The 19,142-nt window shown below is 43.4% G+C and overlaps 1 protein-coding gene across 2 annotated transcripts in view; it reads left to right on the top strand.

Moving 5' to 3' along the window:
• Window positions 1–1,258: 1,258 nt before the first annotated feature.
• Window positions 1,259–19,142, top strand: part of TMEM255B (transmembrane protein 255B) — a 76,119-nt gene continuing 58,235 nt past the window's right edge. The window contains exons 1-3 of one of the 2 annotated variants that reach the window (XM_086741102.1): window positions 1,259–1,334; window positions 9,112–9,254; window positions 13,863–13,925. In XM_086741102.1, coding sequence (XP_086597228.1) covers window positions 1,274–1,334; window positions 9,112–9,254; window positions 13,863–13,925 — 267 coding nt within the window. In that variant the 5' untranslated portion in view covers window positions 1,259–1,273. The remainder of the gene's footprint in view (window positions 1,335–9,111; window positions 9,255–13,862; window positions 13,926–19,142) is intronic. The other variant, XM_086741093.1, reaches the window with a different exon arrangement.

The raw sequence follows: 19,142 nt of genomic DNA, 5'->3' as shown, positions 1-19,142 counted from the left end.
TCTCTTTCCATCTAACCATTTTACGAGGAAATCAGCCAAAGACTGAACAAGTTAAAGACATATATACATATGCATTTAGAGGTCTGAGCAAAAGAAAAATAAGAATGTTAAATAGAGTTGCGGAGAGAGGGCTAGAGAGGTTGAGAAAGTGAAAGATACCAGTAAGAAAAAGAACAGCCCTTCAATATATCTTGACTATTGATGTTGCCTATCTTAGCCTATGCCTACCTTAACCTATGTCTCCAAGACACCGATTTTTGTTATTAAATTTATTAATATTTCTGGTTGCTATGGTATTTTATTTCTGATTGATACTGATTTTTTTTTTTTTTAAGAGAAAAGGAAAGCTGAAAGGAAATTGCATTCCTCAGGGGTCAGTATTGGGACTGGCCCTGTTTATGTCAGTGACATGGACAGTGGGATAGAGTGCACCCTCAGCAAGTTCGCCAACAACACCACGCTGTGTGGTGCCGTCGACACACTGGAGGGAAGGGATGCCATCCAGAGGGACCTTGACAGGCTGCAGAGGTGGGCCTGTGGAAACCTCATGAAGTTCAACCAGGCCAAGTGCAAGGTCCTGCACATGGGTCAGGGCAATCCCAGGCACAAATACAGGCTGGGCACAGAATGGATTGACAGCAGCCCTAAGGAGACGGACTTGGGTGTGCTAGTGGATAAGGAGCTCAACATGAGCTGGCAATGTGTGCTTGCAGCCTAGAAAGCCAACCGCATTGTGGGCTGCATCAAAAGAAGCATGGCCAGCAGGTCAAGGAAGGTGATTCTGCTGCTCTACTCTGCTCTTGTGAGACCCCATCTGCAGTACTGCGTCCAGCGCTGGAGCCCCCAACATCAGAAGGATGTGGACCTGCTGGAGCAGGTCCAGAGGAGGCCCACGAAGATGATAAGAGGGCTGGAGCACCTCTCCTGTGAGGACAGGCTGAGTTGGGGTTGTTCAGCCTGGAGAAGAGAAGGCTCTGGGAAGACCTGATAGCAGCCTTCCAGTACCTCAAGGGGGCCTACAGGAAAGATGGGCAGAGCTCACCCCTTTTCAGGCTCTGGGTCAGGAGACGCCGGCCCGCGCCCGTCCGTCCGCTCCCCCCGGCACGGCTGCGGGGCACAGCGGGGGGCGGGCAACGGCCGGTTCGCCGTAAGGAAACCCTCTCGCCCCGCCCCCGCCCCCCGCGGGGCGGGCCCGCCGGGTCTCCCGCACCCCGCGGCCAGCACCGGCGGCAGCGCGGCGAGGCGCGGAGCGGGACGGAGGTGGCCGCCCAGGATGATGGCGACGCCGGCCGCTCCCACGGTGTCGGGTCCGCTGGCCGTGCTGGACCCCACAGGTGAGCCCCGGCACCGGCCCCGCCGCAACTTTTTCCTGCCCGGCCGAATGCGTGAGCCCCAGGGACGCGGCGGCGGGAGAGCGGGAACCGGCTGCGGGGGCTGGAGAGGCGGGAGGGGAGCTGGGGGCTTCCCCCGGGGAGGGGCAGCGGCCTCCGCCTCAGCGCTTTCGCGAACAGGCTGGGAAGGCAGAAGCGGGGGCTGTGTCCCGCAGAGTGGGGGCACCAGGGCATTTCAGCCCGGCGTGGGTCCGGCAGCCCCTCTCACTCTCGCTCGTGGGGTTGTCTAAAAAGACCAAATTTATCTTTTTGAGCTTTCCGCGTGCTTAATGAATCGCTGCACCAGTGGTTTAACATTAGAAGGAATAGCTTTAAATAATAGAAAATTAACGTATCTGCTGCATGGAGGCGGCCGGTTGCCGTGCTGGGGCAGGTGGAGATGTCAGCCGGGTGCGGAGCTGGCGTGAGGCAGCAGCTGGTGGCCCTGCACCCTGGGGTGCAGACATGCTTTTGGTTCATTCGCGTCTGACCCGAGTGGCAGCGGGTCTCCTTCCTCCTCTTTCTACTTATTTAGGGGTTCCTGGCTAAAACGGTGCACTGCTTGTACTTACAGCGTATGTCCTGAAAAACAGAGACACATGCAATAGGAAGGACAAATATTTAATTATTCCAGTGAAATTCATCAGAGTCGAGAAGATACAGAAGTTTTTGATAGGAATTACTCTGTGTAGTGCTTGAAAGAATAAACAGAAACTTTGCTGTGTACCCGAGGATTGTAACAGCCAGTTTAAAAAATGTATTAGATCTTAATTTTTGTCTTAAATTTGGAGGAAAAATGGTATCGGTGTTGAAAAGGTAGCAGTGGAAGATGTGCTGTAACTTAAGAATGTTTTCAGGTAGACAGCAGAAAAAGAAGATTCTTTATGCGTGCTTTAAACTAGTGATTAGCTGCTCTTTAAATTATTTATTAGTGAAATAATTGCTGCCAAAGCAATGAAGTCATAGTGATAGTGCATGGTATCACTTACTATAGCTATACTACGTAGTAGATAGCAGGGTTTGTGTGTTTGATTTTTTGTTTTGTTTGTTTATGTGTTTTTTAAATAGTTGTAGAAGACCACAGTAATGTTTTCTGTGGTCTTAAATTTATAACACACTCATGGATTCTTCCTCAGCAAATTCATAAGAGAGATAAGAGACGGGGGCTATCTTGTGGCTTGAAATGAAGGCTGCTGCGTCTGGTTTAATTAGTCCAGCACTCTGGACAAGTCAAGCATTTAATCAGATATGGGAAAGTAATCACCAACAGCAGGTGTGGATATCTCTTTTAAGCATCTCAGTCCATCTCATTCAATTTTGGGAGGCAGTGTAGGATGAATTTGATTTCACTGGCATAAACCATTTTTGAAAATACGCGATGAAAACCGTAGCCAAGAGAGAGATGGCACTGAAGAGAACACTGCAGTAATTAAAAATTATTAATTTAGCTCCAAAGATCTTCCCTTAAATGTTTTCTTCATAGCAGCAAAGGAGCAGATAGCAGTAGGGCAAAACCCTACTGCTTTGATACTATACTCCTCTGACTATGGTGAATTTCTGCTGAAATTATTTTGTAATATTTGGTTAATGCCACTCTTAAACACGTCACAATTCTTAGTAGCATTCATTAGGTAATAAAAATGAACAATTTTTTCTCCTACAAAACTTTGTGCCCTTATCTTTTCTTGTGTTAGGATGCCAAAATACATTGGGCTGGGGCAGTATTTGAAATAAGTGTGTTTCCGTTTAGATCACCTTAACTAGATCAGAGAGGAGGCTATGAAATTCTGTGGTGCTAATATTCAGTAAATGTGATTGTGATCCCAGCAAGTGGCTACCTCCTGCAGTGATTCTTTCCTTGCCAAAAATCATTCCACACTTTTTAATAGGCTTTATGACATCTGGAGCTGGATTTTAAAAGGAGCAGTGAAGTTAGCAAGGTCTAGTTGCCTTGGTCTAAATGTAGCCTTTTTTTTGAGTTAGATTGTGGGTTATATGCAAGTTATCCAGAGTTGAGAGATGCTGTTTCACTCTGTTCTTTCTTTTTCTTGACGGCTGGATGCATTCCATACCGTGGACACGTTTCTTCGTGAACTTGTTCATTCTCCTTTTAAACTCACTCTTTGCTTCATTCAAATCCAAACCCGACCATTCATCATTAGATCCATGACTTTGCATTCTACTGGCAATCTAGTCTATACCCTCCCCACAAAACCATTCGTTTTACATAGTCTTCCTACAAATTTAATTTATTCCTCGACCGTCGTGAACAGAGCTTTGTAAATATAGTTTTGTTTTCTGCAGCTGATGAAGGGACGAAAGGTTCTGCCGAGTCCAGCAGAGCTTGGTCTTCAGGAGGTACTTTTTCCTTTTACTCCCTGGAGGATGATCTCAATTTCCCTCCTCACGAGCCTTTCTCTGTCCCAGGGAAACTGAGTCTGTCGTCTCTCCTCCTTGTCCTGATGGCATTCTCCATCCTTCCATCGGGGTAGCAGAGCTGAGTGGCTCAAGCAGGTATTTTGTATGACAGACGTTTGGCAAGCAAAGAGTTTCTGGGACTGTTCCTTTTCGTGCACAGTTTAAGTCTGTGGCAGGCAGAGCATAAGGCAGTGATGTGGAAGCAGCATTACCTCCCTAATTTATCTCCCAGCTTTTACAGTAGTGCCCATTGCTGCAGTATCAAAACTCAGTTAATACTTTGCTGGCCAAAACTGCTGACGAATATTGCTAATAGAAGGTAATAATGTGTTCATGCCCTCTGTTGACCCTGATCTCAAGCTAACACTAGTAAGGATCTGATGAGAGGATTTCTTTCTACACACTTGATTTTTGGTATGCTGAGATGTGAATTTTAAGCTACAACTAAATTGGAGTAAGGTCTGGACTTAGAGTTTATGTGTTCATAGTGAATCATTGTTAAAGTAGTTAAAGGGGATAAATGTCAAAATTATTCTGAGTCACTTCAGCATTAAAAAAATTGGAAAGTCAATAGCCTGCATTAACTGTTTCCTGCACTACAGGAGCATTGGTGTTTGAAGAAAATTCAACCTAGAAGTACTGATAGCAACATTTCCTCTGCTTTTGATTTAACTGCTATTCTTGTATATGATCAGCCTTCGGTTCAAGCCCTGCCACAGAGTGTCAGGGAAGAAGGCTGGGACAGCACCTGTGTCTATGCTGTGGACAGGGCTCCTGAGGGAACAGTCTGGCGTTGAGTTTTAACTGGCAGGTACAGTTAAAGCGGATCCAAAAAACTGCATGGCAACTGCTACAAACACCAGTAAACAAAGACTCAAAAAATCGTGGGAGTCAACATGACCAAAATAGCAGAAGGGAGCTAATAGTAGGAACCCTTTGCAGCTGTAGCCTTTGGCATCTGAAGATATTCTGCTGCTTTACAAATATTACTTAGGCCTCACAATATGCTGGTGACTTATATACATGTAATTATACAGATTTTGATGAAGATGCCAGAGAATTTTGTTGATGTGACTAAGGAAATCCAGAGCAGAAACCAATTTTGACCTGATTTCTGCCCATCTTCTCTGAGCATGTGACAGTCTCTGACAAGGGCTTGCATCAGTCTCTGCTCCAGAAGGGGCCTTTCTGTGCTCCTGCCTGTAAGTCATCTCTCCTAACACTGGAGTTTATAGCTAACTGGATGTAGTTATGAGAGTTTCTAAACTGGAGTCTGAAAAAGAAGAGATGTGGTTGGATATTTGCCTCTGATTTGAGGTGCAGCTGGTAAAAGATCAATGAATGTGAGGGTTTAAGGGTATCCTTCAATACGTAAATGCTTTCTGACACTTGTAAATTTCAAAGTCAAAATGTAGTTAGTCCAAAAAATGTTTCTATAGATAGTGACATCCTTTTCTGTTTTGTCTCACTAAATCCATATCCAGTTTACTCTGGTTACAAATAAGAGCATGCTTTTCCTAACACATTTTCCAGCAAACTCAGTCTGGGCAATCAAACTCATCTTTCTTTTTTGCACACCATTACTGATAAACAAAATGCTGGACCCTTGGTTGAACCCTTAGTTTGTCTCCATGCAAAGGAGTTACTTTGAGAAAAATGTGGAGGGTTTGGCTCCTCAGGCACTTTTCATAAAAGCAGACATTCAGTGTTTTCAGAAACACTTGGTTGAGGAGTGTCTGTCTTGTTGACTTTCAGAAGGTTCATGTTCCTATGTCCCTTTGGAGTATGTCTACATTGCAGCTGCAGTTTCATAACAGTGGATATGAGCACACATACCTAACCCACCTGTAGTCTAAGTTGTCTTGAGTATCATCATTGAATAATTCAGGTGGGAAGGTGCCTCAGGAAGTTGCTAGTCCCACCTCCTGCTCAAAGCAGGGTCAACTATGAGGCTAGACCAGGTTGTTCAGGGCTTTTTCTGTTTGAATCTTTAAAATCTCCAAGGATGGAGACAGCACAACCTCTCTGGGCAACCTGTTCCAGTGCTTGACTGTGCTAATGTTGAACTTTTTTCTCCTTATACCCAGTCTGAAATTCTCCTTGTGTTTCAGTTCATGTCCACTGTCTTTTGTCCTCCTGCCTATGAAAAGCCTGAGTTTGTCCTCTTGACAACCACCTCAGAGGCACTTGAAGGCTGCTACTAGCCCTGCCAAAAGCCAAATCATCTCTATGCTGAGCAAGCCCTATTCACTCAGCTTCTTCTCATACAACAAGTGCACCAGCCCCCTGGCCTTCTTTGGGGTCCTCTGTTGAATGCACGGGGGTCCTCTGTTAATTGATGTATTTCCTGTGCTGGGGGCCCAAAACTGGATGTAGTATTACATGTGGTCTAAAAAGTGATGAATAGAGGGGCATAGTTACTCCTGTGATCTCCTGATGATGCTCCTGTTAATACATCCCAGATGCTGTTGCCAGGGCACACTGCTGGTCCATGTTCAGCTCATTGTCTGCCAACACATCCAGGTCTTTTTCAGCAGAGCTGCTCCCCAGCCTGGCAGTCCTTTACCTGTATCATTGCAAGGCATTGTTTGCATCTGCTTGTTGGATTCTATAAACTTTCTGCTGACTCATTTTTCTAACCTGCTTAGATCCCTTTGAATGGCAACCCTACCCTCCAGGGTACTGACTGACCCCTCAGTTTTGTGTCATCTGCCAGCTTGATGAGGAGGCACACTACCACTTTCTCTATGAATGAATACATTAAATGGGACAGGTCCCAAGACAGACTTTCATGGTACTCCACTTGTTCCTGGCCTGCAGGTAGAGTACAATCCACTAACCACTCCCTCTGAACCCAACAGTCCAGCTAGTTTTTTGACCATCTGCTTGTCCACCCACCCAGGACATGGCATCCCAACTGGATTATGAGAATGCTGTGGGATACCATGTTAAAAACCTTGCCAGATTTAAAGTAAAAGACTTACTGCTCCACAAGTCCGGTCATTTTGTCATAGCAGGCAGCTGGGTTGGTCAGACATGATTTGGCTTTGGTAAACCCATGCTGACTGTTGCCAATCACCTTTTCCTTATGTGCCCAGAAATGGCTTACAAGAGGACTTGCTCCATATTTTTGATTTTGAGGTTAATTGGCTTGTGATTCTTTGAATCATCATTTTGGCCGTTTTTAAAGTTAGGTGGAGCATTTGCTTTTCTTGAGTTATTGGGGATTTGCTGATCTCTATGACTTTTCAGAGGTGATAGAGTGCAGCAAGGACATAAGATATTATTTAAAATCTGGTAAATATGTTGAATGAATCAGTTTATGGGAAGGGCAACTGATTTGTGGCGTTACGAGTCTGAAGTCTGATTTCCCCTCTTGGCCATGTGAACTGGCTTCATTGAAGGAACTGCCTTTAACCCCATACACTTGGTGAAAAACTGATTGGTGATGAAGAACCTCTCAATTTCCATGTCACTGGTGACTCTCCATGGATTAACAGGGAATTGCCAGAGGCAGACAGCTGGGGCACAGGCTGGAGGGGAGATGTCTAGAGACTCTTATGAATTATTTCTTGATCTTTAGCAGGAAGGCTTTGTACATGCAGGTGAAAGTGACCTGCATAAGCTCAGTAGTTGATATTTGTCTTCAATAAAGTTGCTTGCGTTTCATACTAAAAGACTGGGCTCATTTTGGCTAGTTGTTCTACTAGAGAAACGTCAGCAAACGTACAAATTTTTATTATAAATGCATTTATTTATTCATTGAAATTATTTCACTTGGTTTGCAAACATCACTAATCTAGCCTGGCTTTTGAACTGTAAACATTTATCTGAGTTGCCTGACTTTAAATTGGCTAGATAACTCAAGTGACTCATTGCGAACGGCTTCTGCTTGCTTTTTTACTTTCCTGCATTTCCCCTGCTTTTGCTTACAGCAGCACCATCAAGCCTCGCCTGCAGAGCCTAATCCACAGAATCATAGAATCATAGAATGGTTAGGGTTGGAAGGGACCTTCAAAAGTCATCTAGTCCAACCCCCCTGCAAGGAGCAGGGACATCCCTGACTAGATCAGGTTGCTCAGAGCCCCATCCAGCCTGGCCTTGAACGTTTCCAGGGATGGGGCCTCCACCACCTTTCTGGGCAACCTGTTCCAGTGTTCTATAACTCGCATCGTAAAAAATTTTTTCCTAATTGGAAAAAGAGAGGAGAGGGCAGAAGCCTGCCCTCTCCTCTCTCCTACCCCTCCCTAGTGAGGGCTGTGGCCTCCAGTATTCGGCACAACACCTCATCCCAAGACTGGGAGCACAGGCAGATTCGTGAGGCTGTAGTGGGGAGAGATGTTGGTCCTGCGGACAAGCTGTGTTCTTGCTGGAGCTCCGTGCTGCCCAGTTGCAGCCCAGGCTAGCACGGCATCGCGTGGCCCAGTGCTCCAGGGGTGATCCTGCACACTCTTGCCTTGCCTTTCAAAGCAAAAAGGACCGGAAAGGAGGAGGATAGGCTCTCGCAGTTTGATGCCTTTGGGTGCCTTTTGTTAGCTAGGGTCACGTATCGATTGCTATTTTTAACTACGTCTTACTTAAATCTGTGCTATGGGCTGGTGCTCTGGTGTCAGGGACCTGTGGTTGCAGCTCAGATATGCCACCACCATAACAAAGTTGAGTGGCTTGAAGCAGGCTGAAAGCAGTAGATGAGCCTGCCATTTTTCACTTTTGGGTATCTACATCCAAATCTCAGTGAGATTGAATGTATTTCACCGAGCAGCTACTGTTAAAAAGGTAGTCCTGTCTATCCTTACCTGATCAACTATGTTACAGCTTTGCTTCAGAGATACAGACTGGTTTGCTTAGCCTAGTAACTATGAAAAGCACATTTGCTTTCATGAAAGCGTGCAGAGCTTCTGCTAATCTTGTTTAAAAGATAAATTTTAATGTTCTGTCTGGATGGAGTCGAAGTGGCGCTTCACATAGGTAAGCGTTTAATGCATGCTGGATCTGACTTGCAGATGTGGGCAACACTTAATTATAAAAGTTACTGAAGACAAAGCATAATTATCATTGTCACTGACTTTCAGTGCAGCTTGATGAAACTAATCTCATGCATGTACCCAGTGTGTGTGCATTAAGCTATGCTGAGCTCTAGCTAGCACTGTGGTTTTTAATTCCCTCTGTTGTCTGCCAGCTTTTCCTTAGTAGGAGAACAACAATGGGTTAACAAGAGAAAAGATTAAGAAAAAAAATAATCTGAGCTTTTAGGTTTGTTCTGCCATGATTGCAATGAAAAATTCTCTCTTTTTTTTTTTTTTTTTTTCCCCATTCCCTGCAGGACAATTTGCAAAGAGGAAGAAGACTTCGCTTTGGTTCACAGTCGCTCTGCTGGTAGTGTCTGTATTCATTCTGACCATAGGTCTGGCAGCTACCACAAGAACTGAAAATGTTACCGTGGGAGGCTACTACCCAGGCATCGTTGTGAGTAAAGAAATCTATTTTAGTTTATTGGGTAGAACCAGATCAATTATTATCAGCTGGATACAGGAAGCTCTGATTGATTTAAAAAAAAAAAGGAAGAAAGAAAATTCAGTTCTGCTGCATTTCACAGGAGAGAGATTCTCCTTTGTTTTGATCTAGTTCTAATGTGTGATAAGGTAGGGGGGTAAACTCTGTTTTTCTGAAGTGCCCCAAAAGGAAGGCTGTTAGGGGGCAGAAGGGGGTCAAGATTGCACTGCATAGCTATATGCTGGGCTCAAGAGCCTCTGTGGGAACCTGTGCTTGACTTCCCACTGATCTCTGTTAAATGTGGGTGTATAAGTGACTGGAGAGTAGGCATGGGATAGATTTAAGTGACCTTTTAGAGGTTTACTATTTTAATGGCAGAAAGAGCCACTCCGCTTGCATGCCTGTTTGCCAGGAATTCTGCTGGGGCCATCACAGGGAAAGCCCTGCAGATGGGCATGTGGAAGCTTCTCCCTGGAGTCTGCCTAATGTCTTCTTGTGCAGTCTTGCTGTTGGTCCTCTCATACACGATCCCCTTCCAAAATCCTTTGTCTTATATTTGCCTTGAGAACAGGCTGCTTAAACATGTTCCTGCACTGGGCACAAGGTTCGAGTTGCATCTATGTAGCCCTCTGGTGCCTCTGCGACTCCTCGGGGAGGTGGCTCCCGTGGCCCTTTCTGGTCTCAGAAGAAGAGACCAGTCATATCCAAATGGGTGGTAACTCCTGGAGTCAAAGTTTTTTGAGATTCCTGGGCTGAGTTTTAAGAAAAGAGGAGTATGGACAGCAAATAGAGAAAGGCCCATCTGCCTTGTTTGTTCTCCCCAAGCCAGCCAAGAGGAGGTGGAGGGTGCAAGGTGAAGAAGGAAATTCCTGTACTTAGAGTTAGACACTTGTTTAGGTACATGGCTCTACCACTACCAAAATGTGTTGTAAGGTACTGTTATTTCTTGTTCTCTATGGAATGAAATGCCCAGAGAAGAGGGTTACGTATCTTTTAGCACTGTGCATACATTTTCCATTGCCATTAATAATTTGTGAGTTAGAACTGTTCATCCTAAGCAAGTCCTCTTATATCTTAGCGTCATGTTGAGAACAGGTCTTTCAGAAAGATAATTTTGGGATAATGATCTCTAAGGAGTGGTGTTTTAAAAATAGAACAAAAATTAGCTCCAGGTGAATTTTTCTTTCATTAAGCTAAAATAGATAGATTAATCCTGATAAAGGTCTCTTCTTCTTCTGTAATTTGAATGAAAGTGTTTTAGAAGACCATATTAGCTCCAGTTATTTGCTTGAAAGAAGTTTCATTTTTAAACTATTGTCTTTAATAAGTGTAATAAGTAATAAACCCATGTGCACAAACCAGTTTATCGCTGGAAATAACACAATGTCTATTCACTCAGCTAAAAATACAATCTACTAAAATACTTTTTAAAAATCTTGGAGTCATTAATAACCAGATAAAATAGCTAGGATTTATCTTAACACTTTGAAAACAAAACCTTTAATTAATAATTTTCGCCCTCAGAAGATTGTTGGAGCTAAAGAATTTTCTTAAAATTCAGAATTCCTTTTGTGCACATGTGATGGATTATTGAAGTAACTGAGAGAGAATGATGGGTAATTGTCAGTGTCAACTTTATTAACACACTAAATATGCCAAACATTTAGTAAGAGTTAAAGGTGCCGCACAAACCTTGCATGATGTCTTGCCAAAAGCCTGATCAAAGGTGTATGATAGCACTGCTGTGCTCCTGCCTCTTGCCAGAGGTTACTGACTCCAGTGCAGCATTGGCAGGTGGACTATGGGATGGCCTCTCCTCCGTCTCCGCGCAAAGTCAGCCACCTCTTTGAGGATGAGCTGAAGAACGCTCAAAAGGTGCTTCTCTTCTCCACTGACAGTAGAGGGAGCTTAGAAAATCAACATAGCACTGTTACCAAACTTTTGGATACCTAAAGCTAGGGCAGTGAATTCAACACTGCGTTTTCAACCGTTGGGCTCAAAGAAAAGAAAGATTATGAGGACAGACAATGTTAATTACAATTAAAAATAAGATCTAGTTTTCATAAAATTCAGTGGTAAAATATTAACTTCAGAGCTGGTAGGTGAGATCTAAATCTCCGCTGACCTTAAGTAAGGGATTTTGATCTTAAAAATCATGCAGAATTAGTCCCTGTCTTGCAAACACCTACAAATGTGAATAAGACTATCCACTTGCGTAGATTTACTTGCATCTAGAAGCATTTGCAGAGCAGGGCTGTAGGGCTAGATCCAGAATATAATTTGGGCTTCTGCTTAGTTCCCACTGGCTTCAAGAAGAAGTAGGTGCTTTAATTTCTCTGCCTATGTAGTCACTTGTCATTTATTTGGAAAAAGCTTTTTTTTTTTTCTGAAGACATCTTTATAGTGGTAGGTATTACCTGCATTTATGCATCTGAAGTAATTTGACATAAAGTATTTCTGTGTGTAGATGAGCTAGTGTAATGTTCCACTTCGGAAGGTGTCTGAGTTTAGTAGATTACTGCTTGATCATCAGTTTGGGTTTAGGACTGTCTTTGTGGAACGGGCTGCAAAGCCAGAGTTGGAGCTTCTTCAACCTCATTTCCTTATAAATATTCCTTCTACTTAAATATTTAATGCCAGTTCTCTATGACTACTCCATGTATTATTTTCATTTGCTATTTTTATACTATTTCAACCAGGAATCTACAGGGCCCAGTTGTCCCAGTCACCACACTGACCTGGACTCCCAGAGTTCCCAACCCAAATAGCCTACTGTCTGAACAGACTGGAAAAGCAGCACGTGTGGCCCTAAACCAATCTCAGTGATGTCTTTTGGCTTACATCGTGATCTGTGTCTATGGTTCTGCTCCTTCTGATTTAATTGCTGTTGTTCTGCATTTGCTCATTCTTTCTTCACATGGATAATATTACTCCTCTCTGTGTCCCCTGCATCAGCCGTAAGTGGGGCTTTATGGATTGTTCCCGTTGGGATGAAAAATGGGACTTGGAACCAGGTGTCATTTTGATGTAGCTATTTTAATTTACAAAGTTGCTGTCCCCTGAACAGAGTGTCCTTGGTCAGGGTTCCAAGTCTCTCTCCCATTCAGCTGTCAGCATGGATGCGCTTGCGCACTCTTTTCTTTTTCAAAGTCTCTGCTTTTAGTCCTTGTGCCTCCCTTTCACATAAATCTTCCCAAAGCACTCTGCAGCAAATCTCCTTTCCCTACATTTGCTTTTGTGAGAGGGAGTGACGGATTCCTGTTGTGATACTGAGCGAGCAAAGCGCTTGCAGGAGACTTGCTTTCTGCTGTGAGCGGTTGTGCCTAACAGCAAGGAGTTCACGGGCATTGCCCAGGCCCTTGGCTAGGACGCGTAGTCCTTAAAAACTTAACTTGTGCTTGGAGGAGAGCCTCTGAACCACATTCGGGGACCTTGTTCCAGAAAGGGGCTTAGATTCCTTAGCAGAAATGTCATGCTCCTTCCGTGGGGTGGGTTGGGTGGGAGCTGAGGGGGTGGCTGGGGGTGTGTCTGGGCAGGGAGGAGTGTCAGCCCCAGTGAAGAGGGGAGCGAGGAGCATGGAAGTCACCGGGAATTGAGACTGAGGTGACCACAAGGGCAGCGTGTGGCCAGGCAAGGCAAGGAGGGAGCTCTGTGGAAAGAGCCTGTTGACACCTGCACTCCAGCTCTGGCTGCTTCTGGGTCTGAGGCCAGCTATGTCTCAGGTGTGTGTCACCAAGGAGACCCCTTTTCTCGAAGCTCACATGAGCCCAGTTGGAGTCTGGAAGGTCTGACAGAAGGCTGATCTCACCTGTTGCTGTTTTACCTCATGTTAACCACGAATCCAAGGAGTTTGTACCTCTCCAAGCCTCCGTGGGCCCATTGTAAGGAGGGGACTTTTCCTAACAGCCTGATGTTGAAGCAGCACTGCTAGGAACAGTGAGGCCAGCGTCCTCACTTCTTACTCCAGCATGTCTTCCTCTTCTCTCTCCTGTGGCTGTTGGTGCTGCAGCTATCCGATGTTGAAACTAACTGTACTGGTCCTTGGGGCATTTTAGCAAGGACTTTTTCTGGGATGGGTGATAGTGTTTAGTCATTAAAGTCAAACACACCCAACCCTAAGGATCTGAACTTGGGTCACTTGCGTGGCAGCAACACAACCATTTTTTGAGGAAAACTGTTTGTCTGCAGTTGCCTAAAGCTTTGCGATTTTACAAAATAATGATGTATGGGCTAAATGTAAGTGGTTTTTTTTTCTCCTGCTTTGCTTAATTTTTGCTTTACGGTGTGTAAAACTATACGTGACTATGGTAACAATAGTCAGGTTATAGAAATGTATGTCTGTACAGAATTCCATTTACTACATGACAAGTTTTGCTCTGAAATATCAAAGAGCTGCAGTTCAGGTCATTCCCCATTACATTATAAGATTTACGTCCAGCAATAATTTCCACTCTTTTCCCTGACCCACCCCAATTAGCCTGTCTGTGTGATACGTCAGCTCAGATATCACTGTAATGTTTTGATATGTTGACCAAATAAGCTGACCTCATGTGTTTTTGTTGGTTTTGTTCTTTGCCTTAGCTTGGCTTTGGATCTTTCCTAGGGATTGTTGGCATCCACCTGGTAGAGAACAGAAGACAAATGGTAAGCAACAGCTCTTCTCATTTTCATTTTTTTTTTGTATCAGAAAAGTAGGGAGTTCCAGTTGACTTAAAACTGCTGCATCTGCCTCAAAATATTAGTCATTTGTATCACCATTGCTGGGAAGTTTCAGAGAAGCACAAATTGGCCAATGAGTCCATCTGTACATGGCAAGGAGTGGTTTCGCTTTGGACTGAAGCAGCCTGATTTTTTTTTTTACTGAATTACTTTCCTGCTGGTTTAGTGAGTTGAATCCACCCAGGGCAGAATCAGATGAGTGCCAGAGCTTGGCCAGGACCAAGCTGGGAAAAGGATGGGGAGAGAGACAAAGTGCATGGGTTGTGCCGGTTTGGGCAGCAGTGAGCCGCATGATCAGCTCACCCGTAACACGTGGTCTCATCCTATGCAAGAACTTAAAACCAGGAACACTTTCCTGAAACTGTATGTGTTAAAAAGAAGAAGAAAAACCCAGTGCTCTTGCTATCAAGATTCCATGGCTAGATGAGACAGGATCTGATGACACTTTGTGGTTTGTTTTTAGATTTACTTGGCTTTTCAAACCCCTTACTTTTATTTATGTGAGGCTGTCTGGGTAAAGGAAGGTGTAGGGGACTGGATTCATGGAAAGTCTTACACTTTCCTTGCTCTTGACGAAAAATAGCAGTGTCTTGGTTGAATAACAGTATGTCCAATGTGCATTTTACCGTAGACTGATGATAGCCAAGCACAATGAAATATCATTAATTTCATAATGCAGAGCTTTCACAGGTATAAATTAAGAATGGTGTTAAGCTCAGAGGAGGAAATGATGGATTTGCCTTGTTTTTTGCTAACAAGTAACTACTTTACTTACAAGTAGTCTGTCGTTATTTCCTGTTTTCTTCTTTGTAAATGCAGTCTTGTTCTCACTATTTGTAGGCAAACTTCTTTCATAATACAACTTTTTTTTTGCATTGCCTTTAAGTTTTGATGATGTATTTGCAAATATTCCTCTGCTTTCAACTTTTGTTTTTAGCTGGGTTTCCCAAAGGAATGAGATTTATAAAGCCATGATGTTTGTCTGTGTCTTTCCCAGTTCCCTGTTCCATTTTTTTTTGAACGTGTTGACCAATTTCAGGCAAATTCAGCAGGGAGATAGAGACTTCAAAGGTGTGCAGTTCCGTCAAGTTTCATGAAAATTCACAGGTGGGTAGAGGAGCGAATTATGAATTAGTTCTCCCGTGGTGGTAAAGGCTGCACTGTCAGCTCACCTTTTATTAAACACTAGAGAATCAACATGGGACATGACCTGTGAGACGCAAATCTGCAGGAGGCCAGGCCTCATTAATTTTGCTACTAACAAAACAACTTATTAGTTTTTAAGAACTATTGCCCCCAATTTCTACGTCAGAGACCAGGATGAACAGTAAGGTTCCAAGTTGCAGACTCAGTGGTGGGCAGATGTGAATACCTTTGTCTTCCGTAGCATTCGTGCTACTTTACTAACAGGCTAACATTTTAGAGTTGTTTTGTCTTTCAGTTTTCCTCTAATCTTCCTCTCAGTTTTCTATCACTTCTGTCCTTGGCAGAAAGTAAAATGGCTGAAAAAGATCTAAGGTGGGTAAGCAGCAGTTAAACCATGTAATACTCAACGTATTGTGTCATTTACACAAGGACTGTGGAGAAATAAGCATCCAGTATGTTTGGTATTAGTGCCTGTTTGCATTTCCCAGCATGGAACAAGGAAAACTGCTTTCTGCTTGTAACACCTAGTGGCGATCTGGCTGTTGAAAGATTGCGCTTCTGGGGAACTGGCCAAAAAAATAACTAGAAAATTTAATCATACTTCTTGCTTTGAGTACCATCCATATTGGGCTAAGCCTTTTAAGCACTATCTTTGCTAAGGCTGAGCTACTTGTTTTCAAACATTACGGAAATGAGATTGAAAGGGTTAATATCATACTGCAGCTGAGGGCAGTAATTATTCCCTGGGGTGTAACTTGAGTATATTCGATTGAAAGGGTTGAGGTCAGCTTTAACAAATTTGCAGCCATCAATAAGATTGTAAAGACTGATATAAGTACAGAAATGTAACAGAAATGTTGTATTCCTGTAACTAAAAATTCAATGCATTGCAGCAGGACAAAAGAGGGTGGGAAGGAAAATAAATTGTTTACTCAGTTGCTTCTATTTTAACTGCGCTTCCTTTGAGCAGTTACTGCAATATAATTTGTGTTCAACACTGTGTAGCTCTGACAATTTTCTGGTCCTTGTAATGACTCAATACTTCGTTTTTGTTAGTTTTTTTTTTTTAAATTGAAAATGAAAGTAGATTACATTTTGCTAGGAAAAAAAAAACCTCTTTTAAATTGACCTTTTCTCCATAAATCTATTTCTCTTTTTGTCTTGAAGTTCTGTTTCCTTGTGACCTGTCCCCTGTAAGTCCAGATTTATTCATGGTTGATGAAAGGCTAAGTGCAATTTGAAATACGTAACGGTTAGCAGAACTAGTCCGGCAAATATCCAGCACTCAATAAATGCAAGCATGGGGTTTGAGGAGGAACGAAAGCACAGTTAGGCAGAATGGACAATGGTTTGTTCTTGAAACACAACATTAATAACGTTGCACCTCTTTGACCTCATTCTTGGCATCCCAGGGCCCACAGTGGGAGTTCAATGTGCTGACCAAGGGATAACCCTCGATTCAAAGGAACTGCTGCTTGCGGAAGCAGGCTCTGCCTCATTGGCTAGCATGACTTCACTTCACCTCTTAGCACTCGTACTTGGCTCTGCTATGCAAAAATTGTCACCAGCAGAAGAAAATTGCCCTTTGACTAAGGATTTGCACTGATTTGGGATATTTCTCACTGGCAAACAGCAGAAATTGAAGAATAATGTGTTGCTGCTCCTTTTTGTCTCTCTGGCCCCCTGCGAAGCAGGTCATAGATCAAAGAACGTGTATCGCTGGACATTTTTTCATTCCAGAGACACACTTCATCCAGCTGGGTGGGTGGAAAATACAATACGACTCAAATCAAATGGATTTGATTGTAAGACATTAAGTGTCCTTGCTTGTATGCTTGCTTGCTGTCTTCTCACATTACGGCACAAAGTATTTCCAAATAGAAAATGAGATGCTGAAATTGCATATGGAGGTGTGGAAGGCTGGATGTGCGGGGGGTTCATAGCAGCAGAGCTGAGCTGAAACCGGTAAGCAGCACTGAGGGAGTGCTGTAAAAGGTTTCTCCTTGGATAAATGTGGAGGTGGCATGAGTTAGCACCCAGAAACGAAGCCGTCTATAGTGTGCAATGTTGATAAGACACTATGCTTGTTGTTTTAGCTCACCCGATGGATGAACTGGCTCACAGTTTCCACTCACACATCTTTCCATTGCCAGTCTCATCAAGTCGTACTGTTCACAAGGCTGAAAATGAACGTGCTGAAACTGTGGTGCCTGCAAGACTGACTGGGAGATGCAAGGGCACCATAATAACTGTCAGGCATTTGAGCATTTGCAGTATCACAATGCTGCCTGCAAGAGCTCTCGGTAGCGTCCTGGGAGTCACCCCGACAGCAGCACAGCTGCAGCAGAGATGGGCAAAGGCAGGAGGGGAGTGGGAGGAGGTACAGGAGCGTAAAGGACAGAGAGAGAACAGGGAGGGATCAGAGAAGCAGGGGTGATCCTTCAGGTGGTGTGAGTTAGTGCAAACCTCAGCACTACTTACGATGAAGACGGTTGTCTACAGCAGGTCCAAGACCTGACTTCATCCATTGCCGAGTCTTGCTTGTTTTTTGTTCATGCTAGCATGCAGTTAATTTTCTTGCTGACATGTCTAGGACATACTCAAAGCCAGCTCAGCCAGCTCAACCTGGTCCTTGACTTGTTCAGACAGATGATTGTAGTGATTTTAGCTGAGGAGACATTGCTTCTGACAAAAGCGGAATTTGAAAACATGAGGGAGGTTGAAGAATGGAGCTCTGCACACGAACAGAAGAGACAAAGCTGCTTCTTCTGACTTCTCAAGGGATGCTAAGTTTAGGTGCCTTAACATGCTTGCCTCCCAATCTCTGTCAACAATAATTAGATTTCAAATTAAGTGCTGAAAAGCAACTATAACAGGAGTTGGAGAAACAAAGCAATAATTTTCTCTTCTGTTTTTATTTGATTGACTTCCCTGACAATGTATGCGTTCCTACCCTGCGCTGAGATGTATGTGAGGTAGTATTTCAATATTACCTCTGATTATTTTCTTGCCACTAGACTTTGCATCTGTTTCAGAAGAAAAGCTTTTTTAAAGGAGTTACTTGCTTGAGAGTTTTCAGAAGAGCCAAACCTCTTTCGCTTTTCAAGACCAATATATCTTGTAAATAGATTATGTCTATCAGAAAATGCCCGCTGGACATTTTGTGTAAAGGTGATGGTTATTAATATGTACACCGGTAAGGATACTGACATGTATCTTCTCTGCGCTGTTCAAACATATTGTGCTTCATCTACTTTTTCACACAAATCGAACATCCTAGAAGAAACTGGCTTTAGTGCAGATTTTGATCAAAGATGCTAATTGCTGATAGCTTCCATCTCACTTATTAAGCTAATTAAAGCAGCTTGTTTACGTAAAGAGAAAAACCATTGAAATTCTGTAGATCTCCTGAGACTGTCTTTGATGTTCCTGCACAAATAATTGGAAGAAGTCTTTACTGTAGTGCAGGGGAAATGCAGATCATGTAAAGGCAATCTCTGTCATTACCAAGGTATTATTTCTCCCCTGAACTCAAGCTTCTGAGAAAGTCAACAGCACTTCTTTTGTTCAGTGATTATTTTTTGTGTGCTTATATTTCACATGGTTCAGGGAAAAACAATTAATGCTGATGTAAAAATTATAATAATGGTGCAAATTAGCAATTGTCTTGTTTAGCATCTCTAAAATTATTAAAACTGAAAAGGCCTACTGCTATCTTTTCAGTCATAAATGTGCACTAGATTTTGTGGTGTGATCTAACTGCACATTTTAGAAACAGACAAAGAGATTTATGTAAAGACAATCAGTATAGATTGACACTGACACTTGCATGAACTTGAGCATGGCTCTTTAGATATCTGCATTCCTTTCAAAATATAAGAGCATCTTATCAGCTGGTAGGATCAAGCACCTTATTCTTTGAGAGGATCTTCCTGCTCTCTTATGCCTGGCTCTTAGACTCCTGAAGGGAGATGCCCTTGGAGGTGTTTCGTTCTC

This window comes from Chlamydotis macqueenii, chromosome 1, assembly GCF_036417535.1.
Source record: "Chlamydotis macqueenii isolate bChlMac1 chromosome 1, bChlMac1.mat, whole genome shotgun sequence".
In the NCBI taxonomy this organism is placed as follows: domain Eukaryota; kingdom Metazoa; phylum Chordata; class Aves; order Otidiformes; family Otididae; genus Chlamydotis; species Chlamydotis macqueenii.
Note: the sequence above shows the minus strand (reverse complement) of the source record. Positions and strands in the feature narration are given on the sequence as shown.